Source organism: Quercus lobata, chromosome 10, assembly GCF_001633185.2.
Source record: "Quercus lobata isolate SW786 chromosome 10, ValleyOak3.0 Primary Assembly, whole genome shotgun sequence".
NCBI lineage: Eukaryota > Viridiplantae > Streptophyta > Magnoliopsida > Fagales > Fagaceae > Quercus > Quercus lobata.
This window is the reverse complement of record NC_044913.1, coordinates 57,440,505-57,459,911: the sequence shown is the minus strand read 5'-3', so window position 1 is coordinate 57,459,911 and position 19,407 is coordinate 57,440,505. Positions and strand designations below refer to the sequence as shown.

The 19,407-nt window shown below is 33.9% G+C and overlaps 1 protein-coding gene across 1 annotated transcript; it reads right to left on the bottom strand.

Moving 5' to 3' along the window:
- Positions 1-2,218: 2,218 nt before the first annotated feature.
- LOC115962953 (2-oxoglutarate-dependent dioxygenase AOP3-like) lies at positions 2,219-10,011 on the bottom strand. Its single transcript, XM_031081839.1, has 3 exons — positions 9,526-10,011; positions 8,496-8,817; positions 2,219-2,573 (listed from the first exon to the last, which is right to left on the bottom strand). The coding sequence occupies exons 1-3, from the start codon at positions 9,891-9,893 to the stop codon at positions 2,337-2,339; spliced, it is 927 nt and encodes a 308-aa protein (XP_030937699.1). The 5' UTR covers positions 9,894-10,011; the 3' UTR covers positions 2,219-2,336.
- Positions 10,012-19,407: the final 9,396 nt, after the last annotated feature.

The following is a 19,407-nucleotide window of genomic DNA, read 5'->3' as shown; positions in this document are numbered from 1 at the left end:
TGTGGAGCTAAATTTTAGCATTATAGTTACACTGCTGCAAATGCTCTAACTATTTGAAATAAGTTTCAATATCAAACCTGAATCAACCTAACTTAACTTGATGCCTTGAGAATATTTGTACTCTTCTTTTTTTTCTTTTTCTTTTTTTAGTGTGCGTTTGTTTCAGCTTTGAGGAGTTGAAACGCACGTTTCTGCAAAAGCTGGAGCAACTTGTGCGTTTTGGGCCAAGACTAAAAACGCGCTGAGAACGCACAAAACTTATGGAGCGCTGGAGGTCCATAAAACAAAAAGCGCATGCGCGTTGGAACTATCCGTTGGGTTGGTTAATCAATTACCAAATTACCCTGATAAAAAGTCCTCATCAGTTCTCAAGCCTAAAGCTCACTACAATAAAAGCAAAAAAAATTTGTCTCTCATAAAACTGATATAATTTAAACAACAAATCTAAAATCAAAACAACAACAGCAGATCAAGAACAGAAAAAAAAAATATATATATATATATATAACAACAATAAATGATCAAGAAAAAAAAAATAGAATTCGATTTGACAAATCTAAAATTAGAAACAACAACTAATCAAGAACAAGGAAAAAAAAATAGAAGCTGATATGACCCTTGGTTGCATGCACTCTACAATGAGGAGGAGGAGCAGCGGTGGCGATGTGGTGGAGCAAAGGCGATTTCTCCTTTCTCTCCATGCGTGTTTGTGTGTGTATGAAGATAATGACACCAAAAGGCAAGCAAAATTATGTGAGACGTATCACAGAGAGAGCTAGATAAAAAATAAAAAGAGAGAGAGAGAGAAGAAAATGAGAGAGTTGGAGAAAGAGTGAGGGAGCTTTTGAAATCAAGTGGAAGTAAAGAAAAAAAAAAAAGAAAAAAAAAAAGAGTGAGGTAGCTTCAGGAATCAAGTGGAAGTAAAGAAAAAAAAGGAGAGGATGTACTAATGATGGGTATACGTGTGTGGTGGACAAAATGCAAGAAAAAAAACAAAGGAAACGTATAGATGAAATAAAAGGCAAAGAATAAGAAATCACAATTTAAAAATAATACCATAATATTTTCACAATAAATTTTAAGTAATTAGCTAATATTGGTAGGTAAAAATATAATTTCAGTGGTGAGTTCAAATTAGAACTAGTAACAACTTTCCATATAAGATTTTGTTATGATTCTTGTGAAAGTATTGCAAAAAATATTGTGGATGTAATATTTTTTGTTGAAAAATATAATTGTTGAGAATGAATAGAAAAAAAAAATTTGATTAAAAAAGTGGGTAGGCAAAAGGTAAATGTCAAACAATACAAAAATTTGCCTAACTTGTTGGAGATGCTCTTATATATATTGTCCTTTTTGGTAATTTACAACTCAAACCGCTACTTTTATAAGCGTTAGCTAAACACTCAGTTTTTTCAAAAAGCACTTTTTAACAGCTTTTACCAAACATTCAGCTTTTTGAAAATGCACTTTTTCATTATGCACTGTTTGAAAACTCAACTTTTTTATTATGTACTTTTACAAAAAGTTGAACCAAACTCACCCTTAATCATAAGATGTCTATTAGTCCTTGATAATGACATGATGGGAATCACCAAATGTTTTTAGTTGAACACATCTTGTAAAGACAAATTCACAAATGAAAATCCTAATCCAATAGATGTCCACTCTAGTTATTACTTTTCTTTCTGTTACTTTGAAAGTGGTTGTTTCAGCTTCAGCAACTCGAATTTTTTATATTTCTTATTATTTATCATCAAACAAATAGACTTGGGATCATCATGAGAGCAAATGTTTTGTAAGAGAGAGAGATGAATAGCTTCCAACATTGGAGATCAGTGGATTACGACAAGAGAGTTTTTTTTACAAATTATCATGAGACATGACTTTTATTTGTGAAGTAACTAGCTTTCAAATAAATGACTATGGTCTAGCACACCAACAATCAGAGGGTTACTATAATGGTCCGTTTGGATTGAGGGGGAGGGAAGGGGAGTATAGTAGATTTAGTACAAAATTAACTTATTTTTAGCCAACTCTACTCTACTCCCCTCCATTCCCCCCTTCTTCCCCCCTCTATCCAAATAGGCCATTAAATGGCCCAAGAGCTTTGAAATAAAATACATGTAACCATCAAGTTCCCGTATAACATATTTCATGGCATGGTTTATTCCAGGTAAATAAAGGACTTCCTATAACTTGGAAGAAAGCCAACCCATGAAATAAACATAATTTTTTATTCATTGTATAATAGATTAGGAATATCCATTTGTCAGTTGTTTCAAACTGTGCATATCAGACATGGAAAACAATAAAATTCTTTGGGGCAAAAGATGTCAATTAACACCACAATAAACTTTGATAGGATTCTCAGCTCCCTGACCTTCTTCTGATCTAACATAATCAATGTGATCAAATGGTTCATACTGTAAAGGGTGTTCATCATCAACCAGCTCTTCCGGTACATGTATTGTCCCTTCGTTGAATGTAAAGAGCCCAAGCAAATGTATTGTCTTGTTTCCATTCATCATGACTCTATGCTTGCAAGGCTGTAACCTGTCATTACTCCATGCCTACACCATGCAAATTATACAACCCTAAAAATGTTAATGATGACCACCATGCAATGGTCACTTCACAAATATAAGTACTTGTGGGGTGTGGAAAGTAAGGGCCGGATTTCAAGTATCCGGGATAGAGTTTCACACACATATACACTTAAATTAGACTAAAGTAGAATTTCTATCTTGTATAAAAATAAAATAAAAAATGTTAATAATGATTATATATAGTAGTTGAAATTAAATTAGTTGCAAACTCACTCGATACTTGAGAATATATTTTAATTTGAAATATGATATAATATATAATTTTTTTTGTATCCAGTGTCTAATTCCACTGGACACTAAACACAAGCTCTTCCTTTATTTTTATTTTTTTCTGAGCAATAATTTTAATTAATGTAGTCTATAAATGTAATTGTTTTGTATTAGGCAATCAGTCAAAGAGTTGGTACGTACATTGAAATATATATGTGTGTGCTATAGGTACTATATATATATGTATATTATGTATGTATGTACTCAAAAATCTGTTTGGAAACTCCAGACTACGACTTTCCAAAAAAACAACTAAATAATTATAACAAAAACTTAAATCAAAATCATACCCCATCTATATTCTATACTTTATATAATAATCACAAAAACAACTAATACTAAACAAAAAACTTAAATCATATCATGATATCCATCTAATTATTAATATACTCCATATATAATAACTAGAATCTATCTAGGTCGCATCGCATTCATGTACAGTCCTTTCTGTTATTTCATCTGATCATATATATATATTAAAACGCGAAGCTTTTGAAGCTCCCATAATTTTCCACGTCATCACTATTTTCTTTTTCTTTTTCTTTTTATTTTAGATTCTTTTTAGAAAATTCTATTTCAACTAAAATTCTATAACAAAAATTTTCACAAATATAAACTTCACTATTTTCTTTTTCTTTTTCTTTTTATTTTAGATTCTTTTTAGAAAATTCTATGCTTTTGAAGCTCCCATAATTTTCCACGTCATCACTATTTTCTTTTTCTTTTTCTTTTTATTTTAGATTCTTTTTAGAAAATTCTATTTCAACTAAAATTCTATAACAAAAATTTTCACAAATATAAACTTCACTATTTTCTTTTTCTTTTGCTTTTTATTTTAGATTCTTTTTAGAAAATTCTATTTCAACTAAAATTCTATAACAAAAATTTTCACAAATATAAACTTCTTTAAATAAAACTCTATTAGATATATGTTTCAAAAGCTTGAAAATTCTATTTCAACTAAAATTCTATAACAAAAATTCTCACAAATATAAACTTCTGCCAAGGTTGAAACCCTTCATACTCACTCAAATTTTCACAAAGAAAACACACATATCAAATTGAAGCCATAGTAGGAAGCAAGTTGATTCTTCAACGAGAACAAATCCTGAAGTACGAAGGCCACCTAATCGCTTTTAGCTTTGAACTCGATTGTCTTATTAACAACAAAGTCTATGAATTGCAGTGATAGACAGCCGTCCACAAATAACATCCACGCAATGTCTTGATGTTCTTCTTAATTATCTCATATAATTCTAGGAATTATTTTATTTAATATTTTTTGGAATTAATATATTTAGATGATTGGCATAGCAGACAACGTAAAAACAATTTTCTGTCATTTATGTTGCCTTCTGCATAACCCTAAATCAATGTTGAAAGGTTGTGTTTTACAACCATCTGATCTTGGTAACCAAACTCTGCACCTATGATTGTTTATGATTATTTTTGTTCATTGTTTGTAGTTTAAACCCATTAAAACTTATTGCTTGATGGTATTTCATGATTTTTTTCCCCTTTCCTTTTTCTTTCAAGGTTGCTAGGAACACAACCTAACATGTGATTTTTTTTTTCATTGTTTAAAGTTTAGACCCATTAAAATTTAAAACTTATTACTTTATAGGTTCAAACAATGACTTCTTTATCAAATTGTAACACAAATTGAAGTTATACAAGAGAAATTCATGCAATAATGTAGTTTCTTAATCAATTTAAAATTTTATAAAATCATTTTAGTTTATCACATAAATAGGTAGGTTCCCGTGCATAGCACGGGTTAGCGACTAGTTGTATTTAATTTTGCAAACTCCTATTGCGCTAGCTAATCAACCACGTCATCAACCTTTTTTCCTATCGATCTTTCCTTTCTTTTATTTTTTGGCAATATTAAATATAAAAATATATATTATTATCTTCTTTCAAATCCAAGCATAAGCCACAATAATTTCAGTTTGTTTTTACACCTATTTGGCTGCTAACTTTACAAATCTGCATGAGGCACAATTATGCTAGTTGATGTTACAACTATCCGGTTACTGACTTTACAAATCCAAGCACAAACCACATCAGCCAATTGCTATACAAATCCAAGCATAAGCCACAATTGACAAAACCACCATAATTTAATTTAAACTCTCTTTTTGTATAAAAGCATTAACAAAATCACTTCTATGATATTAAAGACTTGCTGACTATGTATTTCAATTTGCTGACAACACTCTCTATTTCTTATTTTTCTTGGTTAACAAAAACTCTCTCTATTTCTTATATTTGTTCTCTTTGGTGCATTTTTTATTATTTCTACTTTTTTTTCCTTTACTAATGATTCTTTTTGTTAATATTTATTTAATTGTCTCTGCAAATTTTCTATGTGGACAATATAGTATTACAAACGTACTATCAATTTTAGTATGGTAGCACTATATCTTTAACATAGCAAATTATACAGCAACTCATTAACAAAAGAACCATTAGCGAAGAAAAAAAAAGTAGAACTAATAATCTTACCAGAGGAGAAACAAAATATAAGAAATAGAGAGAGACTATTGTAAGTAAATTGAAATACATATAGCTAAGTATTGTGTCAAGCTCAAACACAATACAGAACTTTTACAAGGTTAGTTTGTTAGATAACAATTCTAGAATAATTTTTCATTGCATATTGAAATACAATGATGTTTATTTATCATATGAAACCAAAAAAAAAAAAAAACTTAAATATTGTAGTATTAAACATACCAAGTATATAACGACAATTTCCTATAAAAAAAAATAATAAAAAAACGACAATTTCTTTTCAATCTTTTATCATGGGAAGCATGTCTCTATCTTACTAAAGGAAAGCTACATTTTCTTCTAAAAAAAATAGAAAAGAAAGGAAAGCTGCAATTTTGCAATGGTAAGTCTTTTCTATTTTTGTCAATAAGAATTATATTTCATGGAAAGTCTTAAATATTGTAGAAGCGGTTATGTTAGTGTTTTTATACCCAAAAGAGAGAGAGAGAGAGAGAGAGAGAGAGAGAGAGAGAGTTTAAGCTAAATTATGGTGGTAGCTCCAAGATTTTTATAAGGGAATTTAAAAGGCATTTCATTAAAATACCATATGAAAAATAACGGCACTATTGTTGTTTATGTGGCTTATGCTTGGATTTGTAAAGTTAGTAACCAAATTGTTGAAATATTATTGGCATTGTTGTGACTTTATACGGCTTATGCTTGGATTTGTTGAAATATTATTGGCATTCTTGGATTTGTCAAGTTAATAACTGAATAGCTGTGATATCAATTGGTATTATTGTGACTTATGCTAACTTGTAAAGTGTTTTTTATAGAAGAAAAAAAAATTGTAAATTGTAATATCAATTGAAGGTATTAATATTTCGGTATATTTAATATTGCCACCAAAAAAAAAAGGGATTGATGATGTGGTTGATAAGGTAGCACAACAAGAGTTTTGCAAAATTAAATTCAACACTTCTACTTTTATGTTGATTATAGTTTATAGATTATAGAATATAGATAATTGAAGGTGTTAACTAGCAATAGAAGAAATGTAACAAAACTTGGGATGTTGTTGGTCTAGCTAGTAACATATACAAGAGGTAGGAACTCTTATTGATAATGATCGGGTGCATCTGTAGCTGCAAATTTGTACTTATAGTAGCAGCTGAGTATTTTTTCGGTGTTTGCTTTAACAAATGCCTATAAATTTATAAATTTATATTTCTGTTTAATATGATTAATTTTGCCAACTTATTTTACTATTCAGCTTATTTTTACTACTATTTATGAGTCTTACTGCACTTTTTGGTACTATTTATGAGTCTCATTATACTATTTTAACTAATTTTTACTTTTATCTATAATAGTTTCAATAAAAAAATTTCAATTTCAGTAAAATAAGCGAATCTCAAACAAATTATTTAAGACAAATTGAAAGAGATGTATTCAAGATTGATTTTTGAAATGTTTCAATTAAAGCCCAGTCCCATGAAACACCTCTCCAGCTTGGGTCTAGGCTTCGGAGGGTTAAAGGAGAGAGTTACCACCATTACGTAGCCCAACCCATGGGCTAAAACTTTTTTTTTTTTAATAACCTATTTCAACCAACAAAAATAATGCAATACTATGTTTATAACTTTATATATAAATCAATAGCCTCGTAACTCAATTGATACATTTTGGTGTTTCCAATAAAAATATCCAGGTTCAAATCTCCATCTCCTATTGTAAACTATCAAATTATCCAAAATACATATATAAACCTTAAAAACAAGTTCTAATCTATATATCATCATCATATTATTAAGGTTCTCAAAAAAAAAAAATTTGATATTGTTAAGGATTCCTAAACTAATATCTTAAATCACATTTTATTTAAGAATCAAATAATCCCACCGTTCTTTTCAAAAAATAAAATAAAATAATAATTACGTAGTTTTGCTGAAAAACAAAGTATATTAGCTCAAACTAGGCCTGGTCAATATATTGAGTTCAAGTCCAACCCAAAATCTTACACTATCAACAAAATTGGCCCAGCCCAAAATATACAAGGCAAAATCTAGGTCTATGCCGTTCCTCCCAAAAAAAATATTCTGGGTCTATGCCCGAAATTTTATGCTTGGTTGGGCTGGACCGTTGGACCATCCAGCCCATAGACAGCCCATTTGTGGTCCGTACAGTAAAATATATATCATATGCACTCATCACTTTAAAATAGAAGAAAAATTTGTAAAGGGAAATTAAGAGAGATTTTCTTGAGTTTCAATTCAGAACTTCAGATTTGTAGTTTATTCTTTTTAGTACAGCAAGAGTATTTTAGAATTTTTTTTTTTTTTTTTTTCTATTGGGTTTTAATTGAGCCAGCTTGATGGAGAATTTTATACAATTTTTTTTTTTTTTTTTTTGCAATTAATTGTGTTTGAGAAGTTAATAAAAAGAACATATATTGAATGAAACACAAATTTGAACCAAAAACCCTAACAGTTTAACTCTTTTTTTTTGAGATAGAGTTTCAATCTATGGCATCCGCTTTTGATGATAGCTTTTTATCATCAGACTAAGACATCAATCAGTTTTTAGTGTAGGTGAAGATTGAATCCAAAATTTCTTATTCAACTATCACTAACTTTACCAACTAATGTTTAAATCTTAGATATAGTAAAATGATTTGGTGTACCTGATGTATTACACTCTCCAATACATTAGGGCGAGTCCCTTTCTTATGTGAGATAAATTAATAAAATGGATAAAAAAAATTTTGAATAAAACACAAATTTGAATAAAGACTCTAGCACTTTAACCGTAGATCTCGTTAAATGACCCATGCACTCAAGACATTATACTTTCTTATCTTATAAGGGTAAGTCTCACTCTTACGTTACATAAAGACTCAACGTGCATAATAACTTACTAATAACGATCTTTTTTCACTATGAAAACTTTTACTTCTATTTCAGATCGTGCATAATAACTTAATAATGATCTTTTTTTCACTATGAAGACTTGCACTTCTATTTTTAATCTCATCACTGTCTCACATTAAATTAAATTAAATAATTAAAACAGAAAACAAAAACAAAGATATATTTTTGTAAAATAGAGGCAGTGACATACCTGAAATGCATCACCAACCATGTACAAAAAGGATGAAGGTTTAGGATCTAAGCCAATCCACTCACCATCCCTGGTCTGTACCTCAAAAGCATTAACACGGTGCTGCTGCACTATGCTGGTGAAGGACTTGTCCGTGTGAGTAGGAAAGCCCTTCTTAGGATTATAATTCTGATATTCTTTGTATTTTCCAAATCGGATAACATACCCAGTTGATGCAATGTTTGAGTCATAGTATTTCTCAACACCATAGTTTTCAAACACCATTCTTGTCACCATTTGATCAAGTTCTGCCATTATTTTTGCGTACAAATTAACTCCTTCACTATTTAAGAGAGAACAAAAAGATGGATCAAAAAAGTAGTCGCACAAATGATCATATTAAGCATAGTTGAATAGTTGATTACATTTTCACCAATCCCGACTAATTTGTTAAGATTCGTAGTTGATCTCAAAATTTTAAGATTAATGTTTGATTTTTGTTTATTATAAAGTTTTAACTTATAGAGTCTGCTTCTGATGATTGTGATCTTTATCATCAGACCAAGATGCTAATCGGTTTTTGGTATAGATGAGGATTAAACTGAATAGTGTTTGGTTTTTTTAATGGAGGGAAATAATTAATAGAGAATATGCTTCTTCTTTTTCAATCTTAATCTTTTTTTGATTAAATTTTATCATCTTCTTTTTCTTTTTATACACTTTTAATTTCTTTTGTTAATGAGATCTTTCTCATTTGATTTTTTTTTTTTTTTTTGAGAAGATTTCTCATTTGAACTTAGAATTTGTAATTTTGGATGCTTGAAAACATTTTATAAAGTCAAAATTTCAATGGAATGTTTAATTAATTCTCTTGTTAATCCAAACAAGGGGTTAACATTGAGAATTCCTCAATTATAAATTTAAGATTCCACCTCAAAACTCTTCCTCCAAACAAAATATTGATACTATTTCCTCTCATAAAATGTAAATTTAAGTGCATAAGATAATTGGTATATTTATATATAATGGAAAAAAGAAGATCGAGCAATACCAGAAATGATCATTCCCATTAGACCACATGAGATTTGTGAACTTCTGGCTTTCTCCTAGGCACGTTGCCTTATCAATCCCCATGCTTTCATGGGCTGAACCAACACTGATGTAGCCACGGTAAGGCTTGTCATGTGTGTTTTGCATCTTGGTTTCTGTGGGGAGCTCAAACAACTCTCCTATTGTGCCAAAGATTTTGTTATGGAGCTCCAAAGAAATCCTGTTGCCAATTTCTGCAACGAAACAACCTTGTTCTTCTAGTGCATGGCAAACAGCTTTGCGTGTTGAGAGCCAAGAACTTGTGCCAGGCTTCAAGTCCTCACTTGAGAAATCTATGACTGGAATTTTGGACAGAGCTTGTCTACCCATGATTTTGTTTCCCTACTACTTTTTATGAGAGAAAATAGTTTCTACTCCCAAAACACCATATATTTCTTTTGATGCTCAAGCCTCTAGATGGAGATGCTAGGAAAATTTAGCAAGAGTGCTCTCAAAGAAAATGCATTTAATGATAAAAGATTTTCATAATTTGTTTCTCTTTTGTACCAATATCATATCCTTTTATAGGATTTCTAAATATGAGTAATGTTATAAAGACAAACTATTTTACAATATTTTTACAAACTGTTGATGTGATTTTGGTAATTTTCAAATAATTATTGGTAAACATAAATGTGATGTTAATAGTAGACCCATATTAGAACTAATAAGAATTTGTTATATCAATAATTTGTAAAAATGTTGTAAAATAGTTTGTGGCTATATCATTACTCTTCTAAATATATCATAACTATATATGGGAAACCATTTTCATAAATGGCATGAGATCAAATTAATTGCTTTACTAGCTAATTTTCAGCTGAGTTAATCTTATGCCAGTCTATTTCTAGGATTTGTTCAAATCCGAATTTTCCAATAATGTAAAAGAAATGTGATCTTTAAAGTAGCTTCTTAAACAATCGAATCCTTGCCTTAGATTATGCCTTAGATTATTCTTTGAATACCTAAGAATTTTCCGAATTTTCTGACCCCTTCGACAGTACAATCTCTTAATTTTTGGAATCTTATGATTTTATGCTAGATTTTTATAGATAAATGGAAATGAAACATAATAAATTAGTATTCATGGATGCCAATTATATAGGTCACATTTTCAGCTCCCTTATTTATAGATGTGCATATGCATCCCATCAGTGACTTAGGGTGTATTTGTTTGGAAGTAAAATAGGATGGATGGAAAACTTTGGAGAGAAAATGGAAATGAAAACTTTTTTAGAGTGTATTTGGTTAGATGGAAAGGAAGGAAAATAAATGGTAGGATCCAAGTATTTTCTCTCCAAGCCCACCAAAAAATTTTCTGTCCATAATGAAGAGAAAACTGAAGGGAAAAATTGGACATTAATTTTGGACAAAAATTTCCATATACAATTTCACCTTCACCACATTGCTTTTCTTTGCACTTTTTGTCTTTTTCCTTTTCTTCCTACGTTTGCCTGCCTCTTTATTTTTTTTTCATTTTACTTTTGATTTACTGGGCAGGCGTTGCCTCCCACCCCACCCCCCCCTCCCCCTCTATTTTTTCCTTTTCTTCTGATTTACCGAGCAGCTTGTCCGGTATTCTTTTTTTTTTGCCTTTCTTTTATGTGTTTTTTTTTTTTTTTTGTTTAGATGTGATTTTTTTTTTATGGACATGATTTTTGCTTTTTAATAAATTTACTTGATTGAATTTTTTTTTTTTTTGGTTGTTTATCACTTTTTTGGTTTTAATTGGACATAATTTTTTAACAAGGATATATGCATAAATTTATACAAACTCACATTTTTCATTCCTTCATTTTTCCACTACCAATCAAATAAAAATGAGGAAAATTAAAATTTTTTTTTATTCTCTTACTTTTCCATCCTCTCATCATTTTCTATCCTCCCACCATTTTCTAGTCAATAACCTTCGCTTTTCTCAATAGCTAACAAAATATTTTTTTTTTCTAATATTGTAGAATCTTTTTTATAAGCCTACTATATTGTCAATAGAATATTTGTTTAATTATTTCAATATTGTAAAAACTTTTTAAATATCCGTTATTCATTACAACTGAAAACAAAAATAGTATAAAGATTTAATTTTTTGAATTAGAACAAAAAATATATATAATTGCAAGAAACACCACTCATAAAGGATCGGATTTTTTTTTTCTTTTTATAATTCAGAAAGGGATATTGTAGGGTCACAATTCAGGGCCCAAGCCTAACAGGTATGGGGTTCTGGCCCAAGGAGCCCGAAACAATGAATTTATAGACAATGGGCTATAAAACTAAGCCTAAACGAAGTGTATTCTAGCTAAACTTGGGTCATGCAACAATTGAAAGTAAGAAAATCCCTTTCAGTCCGTTAGATATTCAATCCGAGGAGACGTGGAGAATGTATACCGGTCTCTGCTCATAGGCTATGGTTCTTGCACCGTTCTTCTATTCTAAGTTCCTTTTTTCTCCGTCCACTTCTTCATGGGGACTCCCCTTTCTTATATAGCCTTCTTGAAGTCATCAGGGCCTTACACTTGTTGATCATCTGAACCTTCACTTGAGTGTCTGTCCCATCGGACATCCCCCCCCCCCCAATCTTTCTGTGAGTTGTGGTAGCCAAGGCAACACTATTCACAAGTCCTCTCCACATTAATGCGGCCAGAAAAGTAGCTGTCTTGCATTTAATGTGGCAGTTGTAGCCTCACCCTTGGCATCCTACGCTTTCTTCCTTCTTACGAGCTTGTGGGACTCATCCTTGTTACTAATGCTCGTTAGGGTGGGTCCTTCTAGCAGGTAGAGTGCATGTTTGAGCCATATTTGGTACGTCCGAGGAGACATTTCTTCTCGAACTGCCTTTTAAACATCTTTAGGCCCACAAGAATTAGGCCGGGAGCCCTTTTCGCACCCACGTCTTCTCCTCGGACGTGGTCGAATTTCCCATGTGGGACCCAAGGCCCATTGTATGATCTTGAGTCTTTGCCCCTACAATAGCCCCTCAAAATTTCGGGTTTTCCCTCTTATTCGAGGAGAAAATGTGGGATTTTGATACTTATGGGATAACTTATTATAATTTCTCAACTCACGCGTGTGGAAGTACAGCCTCACGTGCCTCATTATTGCTACTGGCGTTTCGTAACCCACGAGGCGCTATTAATTGCGCTAGGCGATTTTATGTCCCCCGTATCCAACGGTGGGGCGCCTAATCAACGGTTGATATTTCCCCAATTCTTTGGGCAAGAGTAATCCGGTTCAGTTTCTCCTTGCTATATAAGGCTTCTGAGGGGAATTACTTCCTCTTTTTAGAAAAAGCACTCAAACGCCCCAGAGCATTCCAGTACTTCCTCCTGCAAAAGATTCAAAAGTCCATAGCCACTTCCGTGAGGATTTCTAGCGAGTACTTCGAAAGCTCAAGAGGTTTAGGATCTTCGCTCCCGTAAGTGTTCATTTCCCGGTATTCCTTAGTTTTTCTTCTCTGTTGTTCTTCTCAGCTTCCTTCTCTTAGTGAACCTTCTTCGTACCACCTAGGGTTAGTAAGATGGGTAAGTTCCAGAAAATAGTAAATTCTCCGGTCGATATGGAAGGTTTCAGGGCCAAATACCGTGTCCCACTGAGAGTGGGTCTAAAATACTGCTCCTCGGACCAGATCTTAACCAAGAAAGGGACGGGACAGGTCGCCATTCCTATGATCGCTTTCATAGAAGGAGGAATGACGATCCTCATGGGGAGGATAACTAGGGATTATTTGTGCGGTCATAGGCTGGCCCCCCACCAATGTGCCGCTAACATGTTCCGGATCCTAGGGTGCGTAGACGCTCTAAACGAATAAATGAACCTCGGCCTCTCATGGCACGATGTAGTTCACTTGTACGAGTGTCATTGCCTTAATGAGTCGTATTACCTGAAATCCAAGTCCGACGAGGTGAGGCTGATATCCTGCCTTCCCAAGTCCAACAAAGGCTTGAAGGACGACCATTTGATTGTCTCCAGAGCATGGCACAACGGTCTTCACTGCCCAATTAGGGTGGGAACACCAGGTGGGGCACTATAGGGCCAGATCCCCCGGCGCGGATCTTAGTTTTGAACTTTCCTTTCACTTATTTCAGTTTTGGTTCTGATTATTTGCCTTCTTGAACTGACATAACCCTCCCTTTGGGTATTTTGCAGACAAAGAACAAACAACTCCGAGGATAAGTTTGGTCGATGTCCAAGCCCTCAACTATCTTTTAAGATCCGAGATCTTTGTGAGCAAGGACGGGCAACTGTGTGCCGCCCCCCTTATCTTGGACTACGAGCCCCTTTCTCGCGCTTTTGTGGACGTGGGTCAAGTAATAAGGGCCGGAAGTCCCCGATTAGCCCGTATCGACATCTCCAAACCAGGGTTCCTTGCTTGGAGAGACCTACCACCAGTACAACTGCCCATTCAGCGCATTCTCCAAGAGATAGCCGTCCTAGAAGAGGGAGTTGACTCCTCGCATTCATCTCTCGAGGCTGAAATCGACCAATTCCATTTCACCAAGGAGGGCGAGGTGTCAACTAGGCCTGTAGAGCTCTCAGATTCCGGCTCAAATCTTGACCGCTTCTCGGCGACTCACTCCCCTGGTTTGGTAATTGCTCGGATCGACTCGAGCCAAGAAGTTGAGGAGGAAGATATGGGCTTGAAGCGTAGGTTCGATCTGAGGGGGCTCTTGTCCAATAGGAACAAGGGGCAGTCTTCCAAGGATGCCCCCAAGGAGTAGGTTCCAGGTAAGCTTCCCCCTCCTCTTCCTCTTTCCACTGACCCTGCGCTACAACCCCTTCCCAATTTGAGGCGGAAGAGGCCAGTGGAAGAGTTGGAAGAAGGTGAGGTCGGCCCTGAAAAGGCCAAACAACATAAAAAGGGCAAAGAGCCCAAGGACAAGAGGACAAGGTCCGTTGATAGCCGAGAGGAGGCGGCTATTAGGAGGGAGCAGCGCACCTGGTCCCCCCGCTTGGAGTTGGAAGGCGCCCCTATTTCGTGGGACACAACTCTTTGGGAGTCCCAATAAGGGCAGGCGTCTTATCTCGCTGAGGCCCTACAGCAGCCCCTCTTTCTGCCTCGTGACATGGAGGGGATCCGAGCTACCCGGCAACCGGATCTCTTCATGTCGTTGAAGAGGGATCTGGCCATGGTAAAACGAAGATTCTTCCTTGTTCAGTTCCTTTATTCCATGCTTGTCTATTTGTCGTTTTCCTGTTAATGATTCTTCCGTTACTCTTGTGCAGGTCACCTAACAAATCTTCGTGGCTGAGGAATGAGCGAAGAAATCTCGAGAAGATCTAAACACTGAGGTTCAGTCCTGTCTTGCCGCAGAGAAGGCTGAGGGTGCTCTTAGGCTGGAAAAAGAGCGCCTGAGCAAGGAGATAAAAGAGGCATTTAAGGCCCAAGACAATGCTGAGGCAGGCCTTAAGACTACACGAAGCAGGCCGAGGACGTGCGCTAGCAGCTTCATCTATCAGAAATAAACCTTGCGACCGAGAAGCAAATAGTCTCGGACCTCAAGGCACAGCTGCTACAGACAAAAGAGGTGGCTCGCTTGGCCAGGGAGGTAGCTGAGGCTGCGGTGGCAACCTCCTATGAGCGCGGAATGGCGGATACTGAGGCCAGGCTGACCGAGGAGGTGGCTGCGATCTGCAGGGACTACATCACCATGTCCTGGGGGGGTAGCCTTGGACCGGGCAGCAGTTCCTGCGGACTCCAACCTTAGGAAGATTGAGAATATCTTCTTCCCTGAAGATATTCACGAGATTCCAGGTTCGGTTCCTCCTAAAGAGCCCTCTTCTACTCCGAGCACTGCTCCAGATTCCCTCATACCTGAAGAAAAAGGGAGGAGCAAGGAGGTACAGCCACCAGCTAAGGACAAGTCGCCTGAGGATGACCTCACTATAAGGGAAGTTGTTGCGCAAGCCAAGGAGGCTAGACCCAAGCCCACGGCAGGAGGTGATCACCCCGAGACAAAGGTCCCTGCTAAGAGCTCAGCCCAAGATAAAGCTTAGGACATTAGTGTACGGCTTTTCTTGTAGTTGTTTTGTTCTGTCTTTCATTTCCTTAGCTTTTGTTAATGCTTGTAAGATGACAAATCTTGGAACTTAATGAATGATATAATTTCTTTTTGAATTTTGCTTTACCGCTTCTGTTTTACCTTCATTATGAATGAACCTCGACTATGTTACTAGATTTCTAAGGACAAACCATTACTCATTGCTTAAGCAATACAACCAAGTATGAACGAAAGAATGGTAATTAATTTCCCCCAATTGTAGGGTCACAATTCAGGGCCCAGGCCCAACAGGTATGGGGTTCTGGCCCAAGGAGCCAGAGCGAAGTGTATTCTAGCTAAAATTGGGTCATGCAACAATTGAAAGTAAGAAAATCCCCTTCACGTCCGTTAGATATTCAGTCCGAGGAGACGTGGAGAATGTATACCGGTCCCTGCTCATAGGCTATGGTTCTTGCACCGTTCTTCTGTTCTAAGTTCCTTTTTTCTCCATCCACTTCTTCATGGGGACTCCCCTTTCTTATATAGCCTTTTTGAAGTCATCAGGGCCTTACACTTGTTGATCATTTGGACCTTCACTTGAGTGTCTGTCCCATCGGACATCCCCCCCATCTTTCTGTGAGTTGTGGTAGCCAAGACAACACTGTTCACAAGTCCTCTCCACATTAATGCGATCAGAAAAGTAGCTGTCATGCATTTAATGTGGCAGCTGCAGCCTCACTCTTGGCATCCTACACTTTCTTTCTTCTTACGGGCTTGTGGGACTCATCCTTGCTACTAATGCTCGTTGGGGTGGGTCCTTCTAGCAGGCAGAGTGCATGTTTGAGCCATATTTGGTACGTCCGAGGAGACATTTCTTCTCGGACCGCCTTTTAAACATCTTCAAGCCCACAAGAATTGAGTCGGGATCCCTTTTGGCACCCACGTCTTCTCCTCAGACGTGGTCGAATTTCTCATACGGGACCCAAGGCCCATTGTATGATCTTGGGCCTTTGCCCCTACAGATATCAATATAATTACAAACATAAACATTATATATATTAGAATATAATTATATAGCCTCCAATATTTCAAAGTCAAATTATCAAAATATATTTTTTAGAATAATCATTTCATCATTTTCTTTTCAATATTCAACAATATTGATATAAAAAATACAAAATTAGTAATTTCCTAAAACATATATAGTTTATAATAATAACAACAACAACAACAATAATAATAATAATAATAAACTATCAATAATATTAGAGAGTAAAAGATCACCCAAAAAAACCTAGACTATTTATTTTCTAAAAAAAAATTAATCCAAACAATTTTTTTTACACATGAGCGTGTCTTACCAACCATTCAACTCATGCATCATCTATTGTCCCAATTAGTCTAATATTGTTAAACCCAACAAAATAAATCTTTAAATCACTTCTATTTGTACTCCAAACTATATTTTTCCTCAATTTAATTTTCAAACTGATAGATTAAAAAAGTAAAGTAATAGTTTGTAGATAATAAATATCAAGTAATACTATAGATACAAACTAATTTAAAATATCTCTACAAAATATTGATATGGCAAATTCTTACTAGTTCTAATATAGGTCTACCACTAATATTACATTTATGCTTATCAATAATTATTTGGAAAAATATTAAAGCCATATCAACAGTTTGTAGCATTACTCATAAATATCATAACACATGCACAAAATAAAAATAATACTCTGCATGCAAATCATTATTAAAAAAATCAATAACATGGTATAATTAATATATAACTCAAAATTAAAGTATAAGTGTTTGCATTAAAGTAGAGATAATTTTACTTATAAATGTAATAGGCATAGAGAAAATAAGCAACTTGTTTCTATGGTAACTTAGTGTGATCATTTTTTAAATCATGCTTCTTAACCTAATCTTCCCAACCTTTAATCAATACAGCATCATAGGGACCTAGGCATACCTTGTAAGAAAAACATATAACAAAGCCTGAAACATTACATAGTGCCATACAAATAATAGTATAGAAGGCATACGCAAGATTGTACTAATAATTTCATTTTTAAAAACTATTTTCTACTCAAAATGTACAAATATTGAACTGAACAACCATATTGGACATCATTTACAATTTCATTTCAATATCTTGTTTGGGTAAGATAACATTCCGTTCTAATTTAAGAATTCATAACATAAACTTTCAAATCAATCTTTAAGAAAATACTTCCTCAGCTTCTTATAATGGATTCTTTGATTTCTTTTAGTTGTATTGTTTTCACTAATCAGTTGCATCAAACTACATATTTTCTCCATCCATTTGAAGGTTTTGTTAACAAAATTTATATTGACAACTTCAATCATGGAATTAAGGTCTTTCTCTCTGTAAAACTCAAGCATCTCCTCTACGTCCTTAATACTCCCCTCAAAACTCCCTATGTTTGTCTTCATCCCTCTATAAATTGAAGTAAACAAAGCAAATCACCAACAATTAGAAACTATAAAATTCAAGTTTCTATTTTGTAATTTCTATAGGATAAATTCTATGACATAGAGATATCTAAAACACAAATTAAAGCAAAAAATTGAAATTTGTTATAGAAAAAAGTAGCCGCTCAAATAACCCTGAAAACTTAGAAACCCATATTAAAAATAAAAAGTTTGTGGTTGCTCATTTTGTGACGAGAGATATATAAAATGTACACTTACATCTCTCACTTGGTAACACTATAATATAAGTGATTTGCTATAGTCAACATTAATTATTAGTGCTATATAAGATCATGAACAAATTTTAGCTACAAACTTGGTTGTAGCTAATGCTACAACTCCCATTTACAAATTAACTTGGTTATATAATATGAAAATTTAAATAATGAATTGCATGTTTTTTATGTTCTTAATAGCAAGCATGTCAATTTTTGTGCTAATTAGATATTATTTACTATTCGATCTATAAACTTATTTTTTATGCATAAATTTAGATTACAAAATTTTAAATATTTAATTAATGACATAATTATTGATCTTCTGGAAATTTTACAAGCATGAAAAAAAAAAAAAAAATATTCCAATGATAGATTTGTCCTAAAATCATATACTAACTCTCGTTTTTTTTATGACACACTAATTGGTGTCAAATAGTGACTTTGACTTGTCCTGCACAAAATTTTATCACTTTTTGATTGCATCATTCGTCTTATATCACTTTCTTTACTTTTATTAATAAAGGTTCTGTCGTTTATTTCAAAAAACCAATGAACGATATTATACTACGAATGTATAAATGGGTTTTTTTTTTTTTTTTAATCTGGATAAATGGTTTAGCTATTTAACAAGTTAATACTCCAAAGTTGGTTCCAAGGTTAGAAATATAAGTCCAAGCCCATACCCAAGCCAGCGACTTTAGTCATACATGCCAGTCCTTGTGTTAACTTGCACTTTTAATTTTGTCAAGTACTTTCAAATTATCAAAAAAAAAAAAAAAAAGGATACGAAGAGAATACAAAAACCATATAATACCAAGTTGTATTACTTATCCAAAAAAAGAAAAGGAAAGAAAAGAAAAGAAAAAAAAAAGTGTAATTCGGCCAAGGCCAAGGCCCATTCATGAAGGTTTTTCTTAACAATCTTAGAGCACTCACAACAGTGAAGTTAAATAGCTATATGGCTATTTTAGTTTTACCAAAATACAAAAATGGCTCTACAACAGTGAAGGTATAGCTAAAAATTTTAGCTTTAGAGCTACAGCACGCAACTATTTTTGGCTGCATGCTGTAGCTTGAAGCTAAAAAAAAAAAATATTACACTTCTCTCTCTTCTCTCATTAAACAAGCATTTTCTATTCTCTCTCT